This window comes from Xiphias gladius, chromosome 17, assembly GCF_016859285.1.
Source record: "Xiphias gladius isolate SHS-SW01 ecotype Sanya breed wild chromosome 17, ASM1685928v1, whole genome shotgun sequence".
Taxonomy (NCBI): Eukaryota; Metazoa; Chordata; class Actinopteri; order Istiophoriformes; family Xiphiidae; genus Xiphias; species Xiphias gladius.
Window position 1 is genome coordinate 7,798,283 of NC_053416.1, and position 22,549 is coordinate 7,820,831.

The 22,549-nt window shown below is 42.6% G+C and overlaps 3 protein-coding genes across 7 annotated transcripts; 2 read left to right on the forward strand and 1 right to left on the reverse strand.

Annotated features, from left to right (window-relative positions):
- Positions 1-58: 58 nt before the first annotated feature.
- supt20 (SPT20 homolog, SAGA complex component) lies at positions 59-13,907 on the forward strand. 3 transcript variants are annotated; one of them, XM_040150056.1, is made up of 23 exons: positions 59-172; positions 362-397; positions 549-674; positions 1,317-1,443; positions 1,567-1,670; positions 1,953-2,069; positions 2,253-2,306; positions 2,681-2,820; positions 3,048-3,204; positions 3,668-3,724; positions 3,856-3,933; positions 4,774-4,943; positions 5,040-5,072; positions 5,184-5,295; positions 5,674-5,779; positions 6,510-6,665; positions 7,161-7,473; positions 7,559-7,674; positions 8,516-8,571; positions 9,593-9,703; positions 10,501-10,591; positions 11,361-11,449; positions 12,914-13,907. In XM_040150056.1, exons 1-23 carry the CDS (start codon positions 170-172, stop codon positions 13,058-13,060), a joined length of 2,499 nt encoding a protein of 832 aa, XP_040005990.1. In that variant the 5' UTR covers positions 59-169; the 3' UTR covers positions 13,061-13,907. The 3 variants fall into 3 exon arrangements, with proteins under 3 accessions (XP_040005990.1, XP_040005991.1, XP_040005993.1); XM_040150057.1 differs by having other exon boundaries at positions 7,562-7,674; XM_040150059.1 differs by lacking the exon at positions 11,361-11,449.
- Positions 13,864-17,435, reverse strand: exosc8 (exosome component 8). The gene is made up of 11 exons (XM_040150063.1): positions 17,158-17,435; positions 16,717-16,753; positions 16,546-16,609; positions 16,355-16,428; positions 16,186-16,231; positions 15,783-15,888; positions 15,621-15,666; positions 15,435-15,531; positions 15,037-15,157; positions 14,843-14,949; positions 13,864-14,076 (listed from the first exon to the last, which is right to left on the reverse strand). The coding sequence occupies exons 1-11, from the start codon at positions 17,172-17,174 to the stop codon at positions 13,958-13,960; spliced, it is 834 nt and encodes a 277-aa protein (XP_040005997.1). The 5' UTR covers positions 17,175-17,435; the 3' UTR covers positions 13,864-13,957.
- On the forward strand, positions 16,675-22,549 carry alg5 (ALG5 dolichyl-phosphate beta-glucosyltransferase). 3 transcript variants are annotated; one of them, XM_040150062.1, is made up of 10 exons: positions 16,675-16,802; positions 18,634-18,802; positions 19,131-19,177; positions 19,439-19,507; positions 19,635-19,727; positions 19,823-19,936; positions 20,038-20,097; positions 20,186-20,337; positions 21,374-21,459; positions 21,897-22,549. In XM_040150062.1, the coding sequence occupies exons 2-10, from the start codon at positions 18,664-18,666 to the stop codon at positions 22,010-22,012; spliced, it is 876 nt and encodes a 291-aa protein (XP_040005996.1). In that variant the 5' UTR covers positions 16,675-16,802; positions 18,634-18,663; the 3' UTR covers positions 22,013-22,549. The 3 variants fall into 3 exon arrangements, with proteins under 3 accessions (XP_040005996.1, XP_040005994.1, XP_040005995.1); XM_040150060.1 differs by lacking the exon at positions 16,675-16,802 and adding an exon at positions 17,485-17,840; XM_040150061.1 differs by lacking the exon at positions 16,675-16,802 and adding an exon at positions 17,485-17,707.

Below are 22,549 nucleotides of genomic sequence, written 5' to 3' on the forward strand. Positions count from 1 at the left end.
TGTCATCTGCGTTTCTCTGCCCGTGCTGCGTGAAACGCGTCTGCTGTGTTGCTGTGCAGGCTGTGAATGGTCACTGTAGGAAGGTGACAGTGTGGGGGCAAAAAAAAAAAAAAAAAAAAAGGACAGCATCGTCTCCCGTCACTCGCCTCGCAGCTGGCGGTGGACCACAATGGTAAGTTTGGTTCTCTCTCAGGTCATATCTGTCGCTACACATCCAGTGCACATCCACAGTGATGTTTTAATGCCAAATGAAATATTCAGCCACGAACCTCCACCAGGACTGGCACAAATTTGCCTTCTACCCACTCGGGTGCTCCCATTGTAACTGAGCTTCTTTCTTTTCACTCATCCCCCCCCTTAGCAACAAGTTTTGGAATATGCATTGGATCGAGCCGAGGTAAAAGCAGCCGTCTCAGGTTTATGTGTTTTTGTTTGTAGTTAGACAAATGAATAGCAGATGTGTCTCCGTGCACCATACTGACCCACGTCAGTCCTGCACTCTTCTGTCCCATCATCCACTAATACGGTGTGTTTTTTCTGTCGTTCAGTACATTGTGGAAAGTGCTCGACAACGACCAGCCAAAAGAAGAACTTCATCCGGTGGGAGGAAGAGTTTGTATCAGAAGCTCAATGAGCTGTACATAGAGGAATGTGAGAAAGAGCCAGAGTTAAAGGTTTGTGTTATGCAACTCGACTCTCAGTTATGACTAGTCGATTACGGGCAAGCATTGAAACGATTGGACTATTTTGTAACACCGCAGAATGCCGTCTTCTAACTCATGTTAGAACTCACGTTCAGAACGGAGTTTCAGATCTAGCTCCTGTTTTGTTTACTGTTTAACTGCAAGAGGCAACTAAAGTAATCTGGGGGCAGTTGTTGTTTGTTAAGTAATGCTTTCAAATTGACTGGTAAACGTGGGGATTAATCAACCTAGATTTAGTAAATACCGAACATCAACAGTAAGAATTGCTTTCAACCCACATCTACTTTGGGTTAAAGCTCTTAAAGAGTGATTTAACATGTTTTTCAAACTAAAACTTAGCAAGGAAAAGCCCTAATCTATAAAAAATTAAGACATGACAGGTATTTGCTAATGAACAAATATGTATGCCTATTATGATATTCTTTGGAAAATCATTAAATAGCAGAGGCGATTACTTATAAGGCTTTTGTTTGTGTGGGTTTTATATCATATTTTTTTTCTTTTCTTATGCAGAGTTTTCATGGATATAACGATATTTGAGATTTTCTGTTGCTAATATGGCAGATTTGTCTCTTATGAGTGTGTTTTTTATGGTTTGTTGTCTTACCAAAGAATTTGAGGAGAAATGTGAATCTACTAGAGAAGCTGGTGTCTCAGGAGTCTGTATCATGTCTGGTGGTCAACCTGTACCCTGGGAATGAAGGCTATTCTTTAATGCTCAGGGGCAAAAATGGATCTGGTAAGAGAAGCCAAAGTTAAAGTTGAGCAGTTCCTCAAGTCCATCCTGCCAGTTTGCTTGTTTTTCAACTCCATTTACCACAGTCGTCTCGTCGGCAACATTCACATTTGTGTTCCTTTCTAGATTCTGAAACAATCCGTCTGCCATATGAAGAGGGAGAACTGCTGGAGTACCTAGATGCTGAGGAGTTGCCTCCTATTCTGGTGGATCTACTGGAGAAATCACAGGTTTGTATGCGTATGTGCACGTGTACAAATGTGTATATGCATCAATCGTGTAGTAGATTTTAAAATGTATTCACTATTAATTTAAGTTAATTATTTTAGTGTGAGGTTACAATAATGTAAATATTGTGAAGCATACCCAAAGTACATTGTACTAAATGTATAAAAAGCAAGGCTATACAAAGTTTCAGTTCTTGATATCCTAGAGTAGTTTCTTATTGCTTCATAATCTCCCATTTTGTATCCATCTGTTGGTTGACATCCATCATATGCATTGTGTCTCAGGTGAACATCTTCCACTGTGGCTGTGTAATAGTAGAGGTGAGAGATTACAGGCAGTCTGGAAATACCAAGATGCCCACCTATCAGAGCAGACACATCCTGCTGCGGCCAACCATGCAGGTGAACCAGTTGAATATGTGGAAAACCTCTCACACAGACTAAAAACAACTTGTCGAGCAAATAAACTAAAATACTGTTTGACCAAGCATAAGGTTTTGACCTGGAATGAGTGAACAAGTATTAACCTACGGTTGACCTTAAATATAAAGAAGCTAACTTGTTTACTGTCTTTTTGCCCTGCAGACTCTGATCTGTGATGTCCATGCCATGACCAGTGACCACCACAAGTGGACACAGGTAAAGTGTCGTGTTAACTATCTCAGTGAGACACAAAAGACTAAATCCTGCCTCATCTGACACTTTACTATCTTGATTTGCCCTTTTTCCGCCCTATTGATTCACTCACATCTTCATTCAACATAACCCAAAACATTTTTTTTGTCTCTTCATATACATTATACTTAGTGTATTTTTTCCAGCAAATTCAATGATTCTGAATGTTTTCCATAAGTGTTAACTGTTATTTAAGTGAAATGCATCTACAGTGCCTTAGCTAATGAAAATTTACTCGATCACACTGTTAGGCAGTCCTACCTTGTGTGTTCTTTGTCCTTTTAGCTCCAGCACATTGCACGGGTGTTTTCTGTAGCGTCTGTTTTTCTTTCTATTAGGATGACAAATTACAGCTTGAGAGTCAGTTGATTTTGGCCACAGCCGAACCCCTGTGTCTGGACCCCTCCATATCTGTCACCTGCACAGCCAACCGGCTGCTCTACAACAAACAGAAAATGAACACTCGCTCCATGAAACGGTACAGAATACACTCACGCACTCACCGGGGGTTGGAGTCAGCTCCCTTTGGATACGATCATGCCGGGGGGAAAAAGTGCTCATTTTTAAGTATTTTTCTTTTTGAAATGACAAACACAAAAAGTTCACAAATAAAAAGCTCTGTGATTGTGTAAAGAAAAAGTCAATGAATGAAGCAAAAGCCTTGATGATTTGAAGACACATACTTCTTGTTTGTTTGCATTGTAGGTGTTTCAAGAGGCACTCTCGAGCTGCACTGAACAGGCAGCAGGAGCTTTCCCATCTGCCCATGCCACCGCAGCTACGACTCTATGACTACCTACAGAGGAGGAAGGAAAGGAAACCTGCTCCCGTCATAGACCTGAAGATCTCAAAGATCGGAAACGTAAGTAGTCAAAATACCCGCGATAGGACGAGCATATCTACACTGTGTATGTACATACTCCGATATGATGAAGTTGACTGAGGCTTTTTAACATTTGGTAGAACTTCTCCCAGATGATAAAAATTGTTGTCTAACCAGCTGTACGTCTGTCACGACACTTATATGTTTAAATGAAACTGGAGGAAATGTTTGCTTCCCAGGACTCGTGTTCAGCCATGTTAACATGTATTCTAGTTTCCCCAAGGGAGTCGCAAACACAACAGTTGAAAACAAGCTGCACAAGCAGTTTCAGTACTGCATCGTTTCTGTTAACAGTTTGCCACTGTTGAGGAAAATCTCTTAACCTACTGTAGAATAAGTCAATGTTTGTTGTCATAGTGCTCTCTCGCTTGTTTTTGCTCATGCCTCTTTTTGTTTTCCTCCGCTGCTGTCGTCCTGGCTCCTTGACTGTCATCGCTTGCAGTGTGTTGACATGTGGAAGCAGAGCAACTGCCAACTAACTGTACCGAAGGAAATTGATGTAAGTAGCTCAGTAAAATACCGTCACTTAAACATTTGAAACAGACCACTTAAAACCAACTCAACTGACAGTCTGGCAGTTAAAATGCAGGGCATAACAAACCAGATGGATTTGTTTGTGTGTTGCTGTAGGTGGAAAAGTACGCTGTGGTTGAGAAATCCCTGCAGTTGGAGGACTCGCAGCCCACTACTGTGATCTGGCCTGCTGAGGTAAGTGTGACAGCAGCATTAACATTCTCTGAGGGTGTAGATTAATGATGGCTGCTTGCTGTCATAAATAAGCAGGGAGCGGTTGTGTGTAACCGGTAATGCTCAGTAGGAAACAAAGTAAAATTGATTCCCCTACCTCTTAAATTGAATTTGCCGACCCCTTACATTATGCAAAATTACCACACAGCCTCTTGGTTGTACTCAAAAATACTTTAAAAAAAAAAAAAAATTGTAAACAAAGATTTTTATTTCCTAAAAAGCTGAACTACCTTAAACAGATGCACAACCACAGAACCGCAGTAAATCAGGGACATTTCTGAATTTCAAACATGCTTCTGCTATTCTGGAAAAAAGACTACACTGCACTCCAGATAGACCATGCCAGGGACGTTGCTTCTGTCCATAAATGGTGCTGGACTCTTTTTTTTTTTTTTTTTTTTTTTTTCTTCACATATTTCCAAAATACCTCATGCCTTATGAAAGTCAGTGAGGCGAAGGGTAATGTATTCTGAGTGCTGGGCCCTGAAACAGGTGCTGGTAGGCAAAGTCGAAGTCATGAGGCAAAGGGTCATTTCATAAGTGAACATTAATGTTTGTGACCACACATTAAACAATAGTCCACCTTTGTCTATGCAGTTACAATTATCCCATGCCTCTCTCTTGTCCTCCTCCCGTTCCTGCCTTTTCTCTCCAGTTTGAAACATTTTCCTAATATTGAATAAAGTCAGAAATATTCAAGCAGTTAAGCAGGTTGACAAAAACATGACACCACTGATCTTTATTCTACATTTCATACAAACCTCTTTCATTCCATTGTCTTTGTCCACTTTGTTGACACAGGAAGTCGTAGACGACTACACTTTTGAGTGTGAGGTCGGGGGCCAAGCACAGATGACCAAGGTGTCCATCTTCCAGTCGATGGGAGATCCACTGGTGTATGGGAAGATCTACTGTGCTAAAGAACCAAAAGCAGAGGAGGACAGCACAGACCTGAAGCTCACACATCCCCCGTAAGGACAGTCTGTGAGACAAATTCAGTATACAGGACTGAAGTTGAAATGCCACTCTGAATTTACTCATCTTCGTCTCTTTTGTCTCACTCACAGCTTCCTCATAGGCTCAAAGATAGATGCAGACCGGTGAGTCACCATGTTCTCTTTTGTTGGGGGCTAATCCTGGCGGATACACAGTTTTCAGGGATATGCAATTGGAGAGCATGGCATAAATTTCGTGTTATGTCTGTTTCGTAGCTTTCTCAATCAGTACAAAGGAGTGTATGAGAGAGATGTGAAGTGTCAGGTCAAGATGTCCCATAACTCAGGCAACGTGGGCCAGGGGCCTCCCTCCCCCAGCAAAGAAGAGGTAAGTACTTTCTTGCTTTGATGTGGGAATACTTCCAATAGTTGCTCTGCATTTATTGAACTAACTCAAACTTTTGAATAGAGGCTGAAAAGAAATGACATCTTAACTTTGCTGCAACTATTTCAGCTGGTGGGCTTCATCTTACCTTAACTCGTTTTTTTGTTGTTGTCGATGAAACGAAGATTAGAATTCTCCTTACTAAATTTAATTTTGATTTTTAGAGTGAAAAGCATTGTATTTTGAACCATATAGAGCCTAATGAGTGCGCTGGGTTAAAAAAATCGACTATGCTGCGATCAGCACTGGTGAGAAAACTGCTTTTGTGTTACTTTTCATGACGCACTGTGGCTAACAAACGGTTTTAAATATCACCTGCAGGGTGATGGTATTTCTCCATTGGTCCAGACATCTGTTTTGGGGAAAGGGGTGAAGCACAGACCCCCTCCCATCAAACTGCCTTCAGGATCAGGCAGCAGCTCCTCAGGTACATTGCTACTGCCAAGATGAAGTGCAAGCATGCTGTGGCCCTACATGATTCCTGAGAGCAGTGTGGTAGAAAACAAATGAGGGAGGAAGGGAAAGGGGGATAAATGGCCTCATTTGGGAAAGAAATCTCCTCCTGTTGCGATCTGTGGCACTCTTCACTACAGCATATATTTTGGAATCGAAAGAACCAAATTCACACCCTTTGTCATGGTGTTAGTTGAAAGGAGTTCTGGAAATTATAGAACATTGTAGGTAGAAAGCAGAAAAGAAAGGTTGGTGGAAAAGGGACGTATTAAAACCTTAAATGGCAACAAATAAAACTTTTGTAAAGCACCAAACATCATAGTTTGATTCATTCTAGCGGCACAGGAGTGTCAAGAGTGGGATTTTTCCTTTCTTGGTTAGCGTTAACACTGCTGGGTGAGACTGAGGTCAGTTGCTACAGGGGAAAGGCCTGCCCCTGCAACACCCCTGGTCAAGGTGTAAGGGTCAAGCTCAGGGGCAAACCGTGTATTGTGGACCAGAAATGCACATACACAAATTTACACAAAGACAATAGAATTCTGTAATATGAATTTATAAGGTTAGAGAGAGATTTTTCACAGAGCAGGCTCAGTGCAAAGTTCCTCTTAGCAAAGGTTTAACCAGATCTATTTTTATACTCCCCTATACTCCCCCTGTTTATGAAAAGGGTGCAGTGAATTTGATAACTCTTCTTTATTCATCAGGTAATCCATATAGTTCACAAACCGCCAGTGGTCTACTCAAGTGTCCTACACCCCCTCCAGCCAAAAGCCAGTCTCTGAACAGGAAGCACTCCATGGAGCTGGGCCAGGTGGGCCTGCTGTCACCTGCCTCCCTCTCCCCTATGGGCTCCACACAGAGTGAGTACAGCCAAGTCTGACTAGCTGTTGCTCTGCTTTCTTTCATGAGGCACAGCTACAGTTGCGAAAATGTTTTGTAGTGGCATATTTTACATTAGCGTCTAGGTTTTCCAGACCCCCATAAAACCACGGGGACTTATCTGGAACTTGACAAGAAAATTGCAGCATCGCAAGCACTTTTCTCTATAGTATTGTGTATTTTAACTAAAACCAGCTGGCATGCAGATTGTCAGAAAAATGGGTAAAGTTTTCATAATTTAAACTGAATTTTTCAGCTGTTATTTAGGAAAATTAGCTTCCATTTAGCCAAGTAGCCATTGTCATAAATTTGTAGTGCTAAAAAAAACATCAAGCTCTAAACTGACACAATGACTGTATCGTTTTGTCATACTAATCTCGTGCTGACAAAACTTTATAGGTATCACCTGCTGAAAAGCACCACTCTCCATGTTCTGAATTGTTTTGTCTGTTCTGATCCACTTTCTCCTCCTTAAGGATCGGGAACCCCCAAGCCATCCACCCCCACACCCACCAACACGCCGTGCTCCACCCCGCACCCCGCCGACTCCCTCTCTGCTCCTCTCTCGGTGACGCCCACCCCTTCAGACCCTCCCATGGTTCAGAGCCAGTCGCAGCCAGCCCTCCTCACGCCTTTCGCCCAGCAGCAACTGGCTCTAAGCCAGCCCCTGCCCGTCATGACCATTCCCCTGTCCACCATGGGTACGTCCATCACCACAGGAACCACCTCGTCGCAAGTCATGGCCAACCCGGCAGGGCTCAATTTCATCAATGTAGTCAGCTCCGTCTGGTAAGGAAATAAATAGTCTATGGTGCCATACCGTCTGTAGCTAATCGCTGCCACTTTAAATGACAATCCTCTACTGTTTGTGTAGCAGTTCTCAAACTTTGATGAGCGGCTCCAACCCCATGCTGGGCCCAGGCCTTAACCTGAGTGGAATCCTGCCCCCTGGAGGACTGATGCCCACCATGCAGTCCGCAGCACAGACTGGTAAGAGATTTCAGTGCCAAGTCCCCATATGTGTCATCAAAATCGTTTATAAGCAGTCAGGCTCTGTTGACCTGCAGACAGACATGCTACAGGGTAGCAGGGTGGTGTACTGAGCATGGAGACTACCCTTTAAATGAACTTCAGTGTTCTTTTGCATCCAACATGTCCTTGAGCATAACAGTGAGTTCCAGCTGCAGGGATGCTGACCATGACCTCTGACCTCACTGTAGAGGGAGAAAAAAGTAGGAAACCATTTTACCAAACAAGATCCTACAGCACAATCAGCAGTTTGCGGCTGACCAGGGAGATATGAGGATTTACTGTATTGCCCAAGGACATTTTTGGAGAGCTGAACACGCATTGGCTGCTCCAGGAATCAAACAAGTGACTCTATACTTAAGAGGCAGTCTTTGTTCTTTTAGCTCTGTGTTAAATACAATGTGTGACATTATTTTACGGGCCTATAATGACAAGATTTCCAACCTAGCTCAACCTCTCTAAGGAAAAACTTATCCAAAAACTCTGATTATAAAAAGGGAAAAATTGGAAGAAATCTTAGAAGAAGCAATTCCGCTTCACCCTCTCTGACTGGTTTGGTGTATGAGTCATAGGTGTAAAAAGACATTTACAGAAAATGAGTTGTAATAGTAAACACAAGAGGTGTACAACGTACAGAGAGTGTGATTTTAATAAAATCTAATACTAATGAATCTTCAGATTCAGTACAAGAAGTCTAGTTGGTCTAATGAACAAGTCCAGAGATAAGTTCATATAGTAAAGAAAGTTCTCCGTTTGTCTGTGCTATTCTGTGTGGTGAATGTAACTCTGATTTGTGTTGCAGGGAGTCATTTCAGCCTGAACAGCAGTCCTGGGTTGAGACCACTGAACCTACTGCAGGTATGACTCTGTACCCGTTAGTCTGTAATTAGTTAGTTGCATGCACTGGGTGTTTGTTTGGCACGGCTTGATTTCCTCACACGTCCTTTTCCTGCAGCTCGCTGCATATGCCTTGTATCGAACACCTTTTATCAAGTTGTTCCAGTGCCACAGTGTTCTCTGTCTTTTGTATTTGGTGCCCTGAATGAAACCAAACCACTCACCCTGACGGCATGAGTGCCACTCTCCACCTCTTGAGATGCAAAGAGTCTCTTGGTAAATGGTGAATGGACTGCACTTACATAGCACTTTTCTAGTCTTATCGACCACTCAAAGCACCTTACATTACTTCCACTTTCACCCATTCACACATACAGTTATACAGAACTCTTATCTCTACATACTGCGCTTTCCAAACACACACACACACACACACACACACACACACACACACACACCGATGAGACATTGCCCTCTAAACACACACGTACTCAATTTGGGTTCAGTATCTTGCCCAAGGACACTTCAACATGCACACGGGAGGAGCCGGGGATCAAACCACCCACCTTCCGGTTAGTGGACGACCTGCTCTACCACCTGAGCCACAGCCGCCCTTCTTGGCAAAAGCCTTTGCTGGGGGAGATCAAGGGATAGGGCAGACCAAGTATAGGGATAATCTTTAAACAGACACAGTTTTCTTGAAGATCATTGCATGTGATATCCCCTTTAAAATCCTTGATGTTGTGATAGCGGTGGTGGTTTTGTTACCCTGTGTTGTTTGATTGCTTGGTTAATTCCCCCGTTTTCCCCTGCTCTTGTCCCCTTTTGCTTACATGTGCATCATTCCATTCCTTCTGCCTCTCCTCTCTCCATCTCCAACCCTTACTTTATCCTCACCCACCTGTCTGTCACTCCCCTACTTTTTGTTTGTTGGTGTGCGTGTGTGCGTGTGTGTGTGTGTGTGTGTCTGTGTGCGTGTGTGTGTGTGTGCGTGCGCGTGTGTTTGTGTTTGTGTGTTTGTTTGTTTTTTTTACATTCCCAGATCCCCACTGGTCCTCTCATCTTTAACTCTCTGCAGCAGCAGCAGCTGTCTCAGTTCTCCCCACAGCAGAGTCAGTCGGCCACCTCCAGTCCTCAACAGCAGGGCGAGACGGTGAGACACACAGTCACACTTGCATGCAAGCACATGCGAGCACATATAGTCAACAGAATGCATAGTAGGGAAGTGATAAATGAGCCAAGGACCACTCTGGGCTGTATGTCAGAGTTTCCAGAAGGAAGCCAGAATTCCAAAGAAGAACCCCTGCTAAAAAAGTTAGGGCAAGGGTGTATGGTCAGACGGATAATGACCAAAGTGTATTGACAAATATGGCTTGAGAACAAGAATGTGAAAGTGCTTGGATGACCCCGCTGAATTCCAGACTTGAGTAACGATGGAAAATCTATGGAATGACTCTATGACGGCTGTCGTCATGCTTTTAGTCATGCAAGGCGAAGTTTGAACAAATCGTCAAGGGATAATGGGAGAAAAGTCCAGAATTCAACAGTGCCCAGCTGATACTGACATATTCCAGCTGGAGCTGTAGGAGGAACGGTAACCACTGCCAAAACACCTCATAGCCACCTAACGAGTGGACCCTCCCTGTTCTGGACTCTCAGATGAGAAACTACTAAAATCAATATCATCTTTTAAAACTTAGCCTATCTCTTCTTTTTGTCTTTTACTTTTTTCCTTTGAACAATGTTTCAACAGTTGCTTTCCTTGTTAAAGTACTTTGCAACTTTTTTGAGTCCAAAAAACATTGGTGAGCTCAAAGGGTTGGTATAGTAATGCTTGTGATACCGAGGCACTGTACACACTACTGCCGATGGCAGCGAACAGGTATGGGGGGCAATTGTGTGTGATGACCTCACTGTCTAGTGCTACCTTTGACTTTTTTTTTCCCCCAGGGTGACCAGGGGTCAGATCAAAGTTTAGGAAACCAGCAAACGGCGGTCATCAACCTGGGAGTCGGAGGCTTCATGTCTCCACAGGCAGCAGGTATGAACCACCACCCCAAAACCACACAAAAACACACACACACACACACACACGTAAACACACACACACACACACCCACAAATACACACTAAAACCACACAAATTTCTCTGAAACATTTGTCTTCGTTCAGTCCCTTAACCTATTTCAAAACAAATTGACACCATACTACTAATAAGTACTAATAAGATCATATTTACTAATGTATTCATTATTGTAATAACTGTACATTACGACTCATAGTCTGTAACTGAACATGATCATTTTACTGAAGTTAGCCCTTGTTCCTCTCAATGGAGCATGAAACAACTGACAGGAGAGACTCAACTTCCCCTTCTTCTCTGCTACATTTTCTTTTTTTCTTTTTTCTCTGTTGTTTTTTGCCCCCACCCTTATGTCTTTCCCTCTTGCACTGTCTCCCTGTCCCCCTTCTCAACCTGCCTTGCTCACTCACACTTTTCCGGCTCACCCTATTCATGCTATTTGCCCATAATCCACTTAAAAATCTCCATGCACATGGTCATGTACCTGTGCTGTTGGCCCCCCTGCAATGCTCCCTCTTTTTGTCTTCTTTCTTTACTTGACCTCTTTCCTTGTGTGTGGTAATGCATCACCGAAACCCCCGTCCTCCCCACATCTTTGTCAATGTCTCCCTTTTGCCTGTATGTGCATTTTCTCTCTCCACACTTTACTCCATTCCTTTTGCTCCTCTCCCTCTTGCCGTCACATCCCTCCCTCTGGGGCTCCCTCTCTCCCTCCTCCCCCCCTTAGTGCTGTCCCAGTTGGGCTGTGGGCTGGACGGGTCTGGGCCCCCGCTGCCTTCTCCAAGGCTTCAGCAGCAGCACCAGCCACAGATCCAAGTAATACAGCAACTTTAACATCTGTATACACATATACATTTTTGTCGGAGCCAAACATTGAGACTAGATTTCATCAGCCAACTCTCCATGCCTTCATTTAGCAGGCAGTATGTTGTGCTACATTACAACCTGTCAGGGAATTATGTAAATTAACTTTATGCCGTGTATTAAAGTCTAAAAAAAGACAAGGATTTCTAAATCTTTCTTTACACATTTATTTAATATTTTCATCAGACCTGGGTAAATTTTAAATGGATTTTAAAACCACTTGCAAACAATTGTGCTCTGTATGTCACAAATAAAAGTACATTCAAGGCCCCTAGCAAGCGGAATTTTAAGGACTTTGAACATTTGAAATCATTTGGTACAACCAACCATGCAAGACTAATGAAAACACATTTTAGTCTAAATCTTTACTATTTTCTTACATTTGCTCTTTATATACAGAGAAAAATAACAACAACTCAGAATATATTCTTCATTCTTCTTTTCTTTTTTTGTTTTGTTTATTTCTAACGAATAGTTGTAGTTAAAACTGTTTCACCCCAGGTCTGATTTTCATCAAAATCCTCCTTCACCACTTTCCTTGTGGAGTAATTTTTTTTTTTTTCCTTTGTTGTAGATCCACACCATTCACTCCATCTTGTGTTGTATGTTTGGTTTATATGTTGTTTGACAAAGATCACAGCAGTTCCAGTACTCCCAGCTACCCACACACCAGAGCTTGTGGCACTTCCAATGGCAGCAACTAACAGTGTGTCGAAGTGGGAGGCATGTTCTCGCAAAGCACTTAGCGACAGGATCTCGTATATTGTTACTGGGTACATACTGTTGAAATGCTGCTGACTGCATCATGACAGACTAGAGATGATAGCCTGTTACACTGTAAGCATGAAGCGTAAGGGGTTAGATAAAAAAAACTTGCCCAGTTGAAGTTGCTGACTTACTCTGAGCAGAAAGCACGATTGCTAAGCTGCATGTCTGTCGTTGCCAGGATCACGGCCAATAATTTGTGTCTCCAGAACGCCAATGGTGCTGCTTGACTGTATCCTGCCTCGCTCCCCAACACACCCCAACCCGCCCCGAATCTGTATCTCTTCCTCCTCCTCCCTCCCCTCTGCAACCCATTAACCACTCTTCTGTGTTTCTCCGCACACTCCTCTTGTATGTTGTACCAAGCTTAAGTTCAGCTTTACTAACCCATGCCACTGAACAAGAGAGACGTCTACGACAGAGCATTCTGCTGTTAATCTGATAGCTATGACTTGATTCCAGTTCCAGTGTGGGAGTCTGCTCATCACTGGTGCCAGTGAATGGTTTTTTTTTTTTTTTTAACCATGCTGCAGATGCTTACACATACCTTAGACCTACTGACGGAAACATGCGTTATGTTGCTTGTAGTAACGTACTGAAATCGCCTCTGATATTTTTTGTTTTTTCATCTTTTCTTTTGGCACTTGACAGTTGCAATTCTTGCAGCACCAAATGCAGCAGCAGCAAATGGCTATGGGAGCAGCAGCTCCTCCGGGGGGAGCGCCACGGCAACATACCGCCAGCCAACCAAGAAGTAAGAGGAAGAGGAGCACGCCACAGCCCCTCCCTAAGTCATGACAGACTGAAATCACACTAAAAACCCTTCCCCCAGTTACACAAGGACATGAATGATCCATACTGTGCTCTTTGTCTGCCTCACTGTGGAGACTGCAGACAAAAAATTTTTTTTTTTTTTTTTTTTGCTGTTTCTGTTTGTCATTTTCTAGCTGACAAATTTGTATGTAATGGTTGTCAAAGGTTTTGGAGAACCAAAACTGTGTCCACCATAGAGGATGGAGTTTTTAGATTAGGGAGCCCTACGATTAAAGAACCTTAGTGATATTTTTTGAGACGAAACAGAAAAAGATGGTTCTCGTAGGTAGTGGGCTTCCACAATAAAACATTGCCCCTTCAGGAAGACTTTTTTTTTTTTCTATGGAGGCCCCGTGGACTGAGAGGATCATGAATGCACATTCTCAGAGGATTCCTCGTGAGCCTTCCTGATCCTCCTGCCTCTGCTTGGTTGACCCCCGGTAGAAACTGCCCTTTAAGCACGGATCCCAACTGAGCTTATTGACACCAAATCCTCCATATAACCATTACATGTGAAAATGCAAATCTGATCTTGGAGTAGTGCCTGGGGGCAGCTCTCTACCTCTCAGTCTGTTGGAAGTCTTTCTTCTGTTAGCAATCCCGGCACAGGGCTCAACCGAGGACTCAAGATCAACATGCAAGACGGTGTACCCGCTTTTGTACAGCACATTTTGAAAAGGCATTTCCTTTTATTTAGTTCAGGAGCCATGAGCGTATTCTTACGAGACATCAACTGAGTGTGTGTGTGAGACGTTTCTGGACACTGAGAAATAATTTTTTAAGCAGTCTTTGTCAGCAGTTTTATTGTTATTAAAAAAAAAAAGAATATATATTGACAGTGAAAAATACAGCTTTTAGAAAAAAAGCATTGCCTGAGGCTCTTTATTGCGCTGTCTTCACACTACGTATGACTTTTTCAACAAGTTTCTGGATCTCTCTCTGTCGCGCCGTTGCTCGGCCAATGCACTCTTGCAGCTTCTCTCCCGACAGTGATGTCCCACCTGAGCCAGAGGGAAAGCTTGTTAGCAGTGATGTTTGTCTGGTTTTTTTTCTTTTTCTTTCCATCAATGATTTGTTTTAATGCCCACACACACTGCAGGAGCTCCATTTATATGCTGTTTGTCAGGCTTACAGTTGCAACTGGGATGCAGTACTCTCCATTCTTCTAGTGAAAGGACTTGACGTTGGAGCAGTATAGATAGACTTTTTCTGACTTTGGCTGATTCATCACACACAAACCAAACCTATTTTCTTGCAAAATGTATGATACCAGCACAAACACCAAAACAGCTAACAAAAAAAAAAAAAAAACTAAATTTCATTACAAATACATCACACTGAAAAAAAAAGAAAAAGAAATGAGGTCACACTGCTACCTCCAAAACTCTGCATTCTTCGGTGTGGGACTTTAATGTGGCATTTGTTTTATATGAATCTCTATAGAGATGCCAATAATCAAAAGAAAGACGGAGTAGTGGGAATCTAGTCTATAAAGGATTCCAATACATTTCATACTTTTAAATTTATACTGATTATTGAAAATGGAGAATAAATTCCACTTAAACAAACAAACAGCAGCTACAGTTACGCTTCTTAACCGGTACTGGCTGAGATTTAACCTATGATTTATAGGTTGGATCCACTTTTTCAGCCCTACATTTTTTTTTGGGGGGGGGGTTTCCTACTGAGTTTTCTTTTGTGTAATCAATAAGACATTGGATAAGATGCACAGGGAGAGGCCAATCATTACAGACTGTGTATTCATACCTGGTTTGTGTACAGAGCAGAGCCGATCTTCCTCATCTGTCACCACAGTAAGCTGAGCAGTCGCCAGACTCTCCTCCTCGGATGTGGGGTCGACAATCAGTATGGAGCTGCACAGAGAGCAGGCCGGGATCAGACTGACGAACACCAAATGCAGTTTTTACCCTGTCTAGACAAACTGAAAATCATCCACTCACTTATCGAAGATACAAAAAGAGGTGGCGACTGGATGTTTGCGAATGTGCAGCCCATGCCTCTTTTCTAAGTCCGCCTCTGGTGTAAGTGTCTCTGTGTTGATGGTGACCTCTGGGAGTTGTGCTGCGGGGAACAGGGAAGCTGTGAAGTTAATACACTGATGAAAACCAGCATACAAAACATACACAGGTCACTCCATGTTCACTAAAAATGGGAGGCATACTATGCGGCGTATGTGCTGGAAAATACTGGAATAACACTTCAGGCACAGATTACTGATCGTGGAGGAGTTACCATATATCCAGTGAAACACTTTAAAAGAAATAATTATATGTTCTTTCATTTCAGTTACAGTAACTGAACTCTGTTGCTACCATTTTTTTTTTTTTATAGCTCATACTGTTTTTCAGGGCAGCCAGCAGGGCGACAATACAAGCGTCCAACACGTTCCCGTCGTAGTCGAGACACATCATGTCGCAGTAGAGCACCCAGCAGAGCTGAAAGCAGAATCAGCGGAATCAGGAACAATGATCCCATCATTTACAACAATCTAAGCACCAGTGTACGTGCACAATTCTGGGTTCACCTTTCCTCTTTCAATGCACAAGTCCTCTGTTTGTATCACTTCAGAGCTGAAAAAAACCCAGAGGAAAAAACACTTCAGTTAGAAAATGCAATTGCAGGCATTAAGAGAGGGCCGACACACACCTGAGGAAACTTAAGAAATGTGTATTCAAATCTGCCGCACCTTTCGATAACATCGGCGACAAGCTGGCTGGCAGCCTGAGCCTGTTCTCCCGGCGGGCCCGGTCGAAACCGAGACGAACACAGAGGCGGCAGGTCCACATTGGGCACTAACAAGGATGGAGGGAGTGCTGCAGTCAGTGCGTCTTTGTTTGTTTATTTGGATCCCCAGAAGCTGCTCTATCAGCAGCCATTCTTCCTGGGGTCCATATAAAATGACAATACAACACACAGTACCTACAGTTTTACTGACATTAAGTTGACAAATTAGAATGACATGATATCCGTAAGATGTACTTATAGTCAAATTGGATACACCACCATAAAAACAGACTCAGACATGTGTCCATATCCACCTGGTGTACCTTGGCTTAATTCAGCACTTGACACCTACTTACTGTACTTACCAATGTAACCTTTACCAGGTGCTTCCACTGTGGGGTTTGTCAACTCCTGCACGTAAAAAAAAAAAAAAAAAAAAAGACAAGATATGAGTAAACGTGTATTAATCCGGTCCAAAATCATTGACACAAGCTTTTTTGTTTTTTTTTAACTGCTGTGTTCATGGCCATTTACCGCTTTGATCCCACAGATGACCGTGGTGTTTCCAATCTTCACCAGGGCTGAGCCGTCTGCTGTGGATATGGAGCCTGGACAGGGAGAACATTATCTAACGTAGACTTAGAAAAAACAACACACACACACACACACACACACACAGTACCAGATCATTCATACCGTGGACGAGAATCAGCGCTGTTTCTCACCTATGTTCAGTGTTGTGGTTCTGAATTCTGACAGCTCTCGTCCATCGGGTCGGCAGTTTTCTTTCTGAAGAGGGAACGTCTGAATGTTACATGGCTGCCGACACCGGACAAGCTCACACCAGCGGTGGGGCCGAATGTGTTGGACAAAGGAAGTGTGTTTAAATCACTGACCAGAAAGCTCCGGTGGTACTCCAGAGGCTCAGCAGTCCTGGAGTGGACAAGGAAGGGAGGGAGGCAGGGGTTATTGGCTGAGACCGGTATGAATACATTTGTCGGTGGGGACCGATCTGCTTATTCGCCTGTAATTCACAACGCGGTTGCGTGACGGACACCGGTTGCAAACTCCCGTGATCAGACCAAAGACAACACTACCGGCTAGTTATTGCTTCTATCACGTATTAACTAACTATTCAGCAGTCAGATATATTATATACTAAATATATTAACCGCAGCACTGATCAGCAGAACGGGATCCGGCTCATTAACAAGCGGATCCTTTACTCTTCTAAATGCGGTCAGTGATCACATCTAATCGCCGCTACTAAAAATCGATCTTAAAAACTGAGATTAAAATGTATTTTTCGGTGTAGTAGCTCGTCTGTCCAAACTTACTTGAAACCAGCCGCCATGATGTTTTGATTACCCACGTGGGTTTGGGGTCCGCACTATGGTAGCCGGTAGGGAGAGGCGCAAACGCGCTCTCCCTCCAGAAACAGTGTCATTGCTATTCTGTACAATCAACATCCACATTATCTATGATTTTCGTTGGAACTACTTTCTACCGAGGAAACAGTCCCTCTGAAAACTGACAGTGCGTGAACATCGCTGGAAACCACCTCCAACGCGGCCGTGGCGGTCGTTCCCACCCCTGTCCTCTAGGTGTCAGTGTAGGTGTCACCGCAGGCTGCCACCGGGGCCGCTCGGTGCTCTCTTGCCTCAGACTGATGATGTGTCGAGAAAAAACTTGGCACTTCCTCATCACCGCTGTGTTCGGTTGTGATTGGAAGTGGAGATCACTGAGCGTCCCCCAAAGTAGTTGAAATATAAGGGCTGTTATTTAGTGCTTCCACCTTCTGAACAGTCTCCCAAAGGTTGTATTTTCTCGTAAACCCTGGGAAGTCGGAGTACAGGCTGCGAGACACGGGAGCAAAGCCAGGAGAAGGCAAGCTAGCTTTATAGCTAGGCACTTTTGAGTGGTGGTCTGTCAGTGGCTGCAGGGAAACTAATGGAAAATGGATTTCCTCTGTGAAATAGTTCAAGTTTTGGTCGCATTAGCAGCTCTAGGTTTCATCGTGGTAAGTAGTTCTAAAAATGGGTAAATATTGTGTTTGGAGGAGATCTGTCGTAGCTTGTTTTAGCAGGTGTTTGGTATCTGTAATGTGAGGCAGTGTATTATGCTCAGGCTGGTTGTGAACTCTTAAAGTCTTATTTATCTTGTGCTTTCCCTTAATTTTATGAAACTTCCCTTCCTCTTGGCGTCTGTTTATGAACACTAAAATTTAGTTGTTAATCCTGAGGAAATCATAGATTAAAATGCTCTAAACCAGGAACAAGAGTTGTCGTGTTTAAGATGGAAAACAAAATTCTCAAAAGTAGTAAAACCTTGCAGGATTTACGTAATAAAAAAAAAAAGACAAAACGTTTGATCTGATTTTATTCTGTAAAACAGCAACATATACATAACACACTTGTCAGAACAATAAAAGCAGAAATCTGATATTCAAAAAGGGGCTTCAATCCCATATTTGTCATGGACATGCAAAGACAACAAATAAAAATCACCTGAAGTAAAACAAACCGCAAATAACGTAACAAAAAGGAGCTGTCAGACATACAATTGAAGCCTGATAAACAAATAAAATGCTGAAAGTCATGGTAATAACAAAGTTTGCTGTGCTTACATTCCAGACCAGTGAAAGTTCTGGCATAGATTTAGTTATTATAGGTATTGTATATGATATAATTAGTACATGTTCTAAAATATTAAATAGATACACACAGCTGTCTTCTATTCATCTACTCCTTTGTTTAAAAGATCTAAAAGTACCTGAAGGCAAGCGTAACCAAAGTGCCATTCTCCTTTCTCAGGTGCTCATTCTAGCACACGCCACTGCCGGGATGGTGAACCTGACACGCCACGAGAAGGAGAAATACTTCCTCACCACCTCAGGAGAGAAGGAGCGGTGCCCCAGCCTGCACGATCCCCACTCCAGGGAGCTCTCTGTGGTGGTCCCAGCCTACAACGAGGAGCTCCGAAGTGAGTGGAGTTGGGGGGCGGGGCGCGATACAACCCGGTGTCACTGGTGCGCTGTATCACTGTCACTGATACAGCCCACTCTGTTGGTTTATATCTGTGTAATTGCATTACACTGCACCCTTACAGGAGACGTATAGAATGCATAGGACAAAGGATACGTTATAAGTCTGCTAATAAATGTACAGTTTACTTTGTGTTGAATGATGAATTGTACGCCACCCTAAAGCATTCAGTTACCATGCACATGGTGTAGTTTACATTACATATTTCATCTGGCCCCTGCAGTAGGTTGTAGACACTCATTTTGGTTGACTGTGTGTCATTACAGTGCCTGTGATGTTGGATGAGGCTACGGAGTACTTAGAAAACAGACAGGTAAGTGCTCAGCCTCATATTGGCAATGTTAAATTAAAATCTTAACCATAACTTTATTGTGGTTTGATAAATTGACACAATTAAAAGACTCTAAGAAATATTTTTATTCTATCCTTTTTTACTGATCTAAGAGATGCAGTTTTATCGTTCTCTGAAAGGTGAAACAAAGAAAACGCTTATGGTTGGATCAGTTATTCTCAAAGGAGCCAGTGGGTGGCAGCATTCAACTGAAAAAGTGCCTGTGTTATTTCCTTACTGCAGAAACAAAACCCTTCTTTTACCTATGAGGTCATTGTGGTTGATGATGGCAGCAAAGACAAAACCACAGAGGTAACAATTTTAAACCTTTTTTTGGGAATATGTTAATAAGTATTTTATTTTTGCCTATTAGAACATTTCGAAGTAATTCCAAGAGAGATTTGTTTTGGGAGTGAACACTGCTGTGATGTTCTGCCAGGTCGCTTTGCGGTACACTAGGAAGTATGGTGCAGATAAAGTGCGGGTCCTGACGCTGGTGCAGAACAGGGGGAAGGGGGGAGCTGTGCGGATGGTGAGACTGTCAGACTTCATTATGGCTGAATGCAGCACAAAATTAGTAGTAAGGAATTTAATTTGTATTGATTTTACATGTATTCTCTTTTGAAGGGAATTATGAGCTCCAGAGGTAAAGTCATTCTGATGGCCGATGCTGACGGAGCCACCAAGTTTTCTGACATTGACAAAGTGGAGGCTGGACTTAAAGTACTCAGCCCTAAACCGGTGTGGATGTTTTTCAGTTTTTGTTGTTCTGTCTTGCAAACATGTATTAATAGAGGCGGTCAGTGTGTGTCCATCCTTAAAGTCCCTGTTTGTACATTTAGGAGAACATGGCAATTTCCTGTGGTTCCAGAGCTCACCTGGAGAAAGAGTCTGTAGCTCAGGTAAGTGTCTGTCTTTTTTTTGTCTGCTTGAAGTCCAGAGTATGTCTGTCTTAACCATTAAGGAACCACTATCGTGTCTCTGCCACAGCGATCTGTGTTTCGTACATTCCTTATGTATGGCTTTCACTTCCTGGTGTGGTTCTTCTGCGTGAGAGGGATCAGGGACACACAGTGCGGCTTCAAGCTTTTCACACGTGAGGCTGCACTCAAGACGTTCTCTTCTCTCCACGTAGAGCGATGGTAAGTTGGCTGGTTTTGTATGGCAGCATATTGCTGAGCCCGTGACAAAAAATAATTTGTCTTCAAAGAGACTAGATTTTTCTTGTCATGGTAGCTCTTATTTTAGAAACAAATCAAGCATTCGTCTATATGATGTTAAAGATTGTAACACGCCTATCAGAATTTATGACACTGTTGAGAAAAATCCCTTCCTAGTCTGATCAGCAGACAAACGGGTACAAAGAAAAACAAACCTGTTTCTAAAAGTGTAACCAGCAACGTCACACAGGTGTTTTCAGTTAATCCAGCTAATTAGCCCTCTAGCCAGGTTGAAGCTAGGCGGAGCTCTGCCTCGAAAGCCATGATGACACCAAACTCTATGAACCAATTAGAATAATAAGAGGGTACGTTTTTTTTCCCGCCCAGCAACAGGTAGCAAGAGAGGGAAGGAAGATGTCAATCAAGCCGACCCACACAGTCCTGGGAAGAGGTCTGATCAGGCATCATGAGTAAAAACACCTGTTTTGGTGGACTGTGGGTGTGTAGGAGCTTTTATAGTTTCTGATAAAGGTCATTGCGACTAGTGTGGCTACGTATTTTTACAGTACTGTTACAACATCCCAGATTCAATAGTGAGAGCAGGGTTTTAGTAAATATCTTACTTAGAGAAATATAAATGTTTTTTCTACAAAAAATATACAAAAGGAGCTTTCATCTGAAATGTTTGTTTTCTAACCACGAGCACCTGTACTATAACTTTGTCTAAATAAAATACAGTCTTGTAAGAAAATATTCTGTATGAGTAAGATTGCCTTGCCTAAACATTTGGCATCATTTTGATTTAAGTTAGGAACTATTCTATCTTTAAAAAAAAAACAAAACAAAAAAAACACTACAAATCTGACCAGACATTTGGTGCTAATTTTCTGTACTTGACAGTTTTCAGTAGTGAGTACTATGGACTCCATACCCACTATTAGACCTCTGAAAAAAAGTGCAATAATATCCATTTTAAAGCAAAATTTGAACATCTGTACATTTTAATCTCTTTTCACAGGGCTTTTGATGTGGAGCTCCTGTATATTGCCCAGTGTTTTAAAATCCCCATAGCAGAGGTGGCGGTCAACTGGACCGAAATAGAAGGTAGGTTTTTCATGGAATATGTGGACATGTGTCCTCCCACTGTAACACCTATGTAAGGTTCTATAAATATCTCTGTTGGATGGGTTTACAAGTCTGTGATTGGCTGATTGTATATATCTTCTTGTTATTCCTTGTTTAACATTTTGTTAGTAATTATATATTGTATGTGTTCATACCCACTGTATGGTTTTTTTTTTTCTCCAAAGATTTTCTTTTTTTTCCTTTTCTGTTTTGATTTCCATGTTTTTGACTGTGACAAATTTACAGTGACTGTTGCATTCTTAAGCCCACTTAGTACTGTTGGGAATAAGTCTTTTCTGATGGCATTATTGCATGGCCTATCAGCATTAAATGTCAGCACACTGGTGTATTTTCCATTATTTGTCCCATTAAAAGCGTCACTTGAGAATTAAGTGGCTGTGCGCTTGCTCTGCCAGGATCCAAGCTGGTCCCCTTTTGGAGCTGGCTGCAGATGGGACGAGACCTGATTTTCATTCGCCTTCGCTACATCACTGGAGCCTGGAAACTGGAGTCACCAAATAAGACTGACTAGCCAATCAGACAGGCCCTGGTATTCTAGAGACAGCCTATGATAGGGCCATCAAACCTTTGGTTGAGGTGGGATTAACAACTGTGTCCATGAATCACTGTAATCAAGAAAAAAGTACAGTATGCCACATTCTTGTCCTTTCCAAACGCCACTGGGGATGAAGTAATGACACAGTTGTGGGATCCTCATGGTCCTGCCTTTATTTTATTTTATTTTTTTTTAAAATTCGGATATTGGCTTGTGATGTCCACTGTTACACGCGACATTTCTGTTGTCCCGGCTTACAGAATGTCTGTATGACTGATCGGTGTACTAAGTTACTTAGTGTTTACGTTGTGGCCTATGAGTTGTAAGTGAGAAGGACTTGTAAGAAATGTGGAGGATCTGGTAATCTGTGTCTCTTGATCCTGACAGGTCAAGATTCTGAATCTTGTTATATGAGATTTTTAAAAGGGAGCGATTGCATTTTTGAGGAAACTGTGGGTTGATGGGCTGGATGACTTGAACCAAAATAAAAAATAAAAAAAACTCAGTGATTTA

Bases quoted from the DNA above. Each gene is read 5' to 3' on its own strand.
- exosc8 (XM_040150063.1), bottom strand. The intron at 16,429-16,545 runs GTGAGAAACAGC...CTCCCTGTCCAG, and splicing joins AACCACAACACTGAACATAG to GCTCCATATCCACAGCAGAC. The intron at 16,232-16,354 runs GTAAATGGCCAT...TTTTACGTGCAG, and splicing joins TCATCTGTGGGATCAAAGCG to GAGTTGACAAACCCCACAGT.
- alg5 (XM_040150060.1), top strand. From the start codon at position 17,778: ATGGATTTCCTCTGTGAAATAGTTCAAGTTTTGGTCGCATTAGCAGCT. The intron at 19,728-19,822 runs GTGAGACTGTCA...TCTCTTTTGAAG, and splicing joins AGGGGGGAGCTGTGCGGATG to GGAATTATGAGCTCCAGAGG. The intron at 20,338-21,373 runs GTAAGTTGGCTG...CTCTTTTCACAG, and splicing joins TCTCTCCACGTAGAGCGATG to GGCTTTTGATGTGGAGCTCC.
- supt20 (XM_040150056.1), top strand. The intron at 3,725-3,855 runs GTAAGTAGCTCA...GTGTTGCTGTAG, and splicing joins CTGTACCGAAGGAAATTGAT to GTGGAAAAGTACGCTGTGGT. The intron at 7,474-7,558 runs GTAAGGAAATAA...CTGTTTGTGTAG, and splicing joins AATGTAGTCAGCTCCGTCTG to CAGTTCTCAAACTTTGATGA.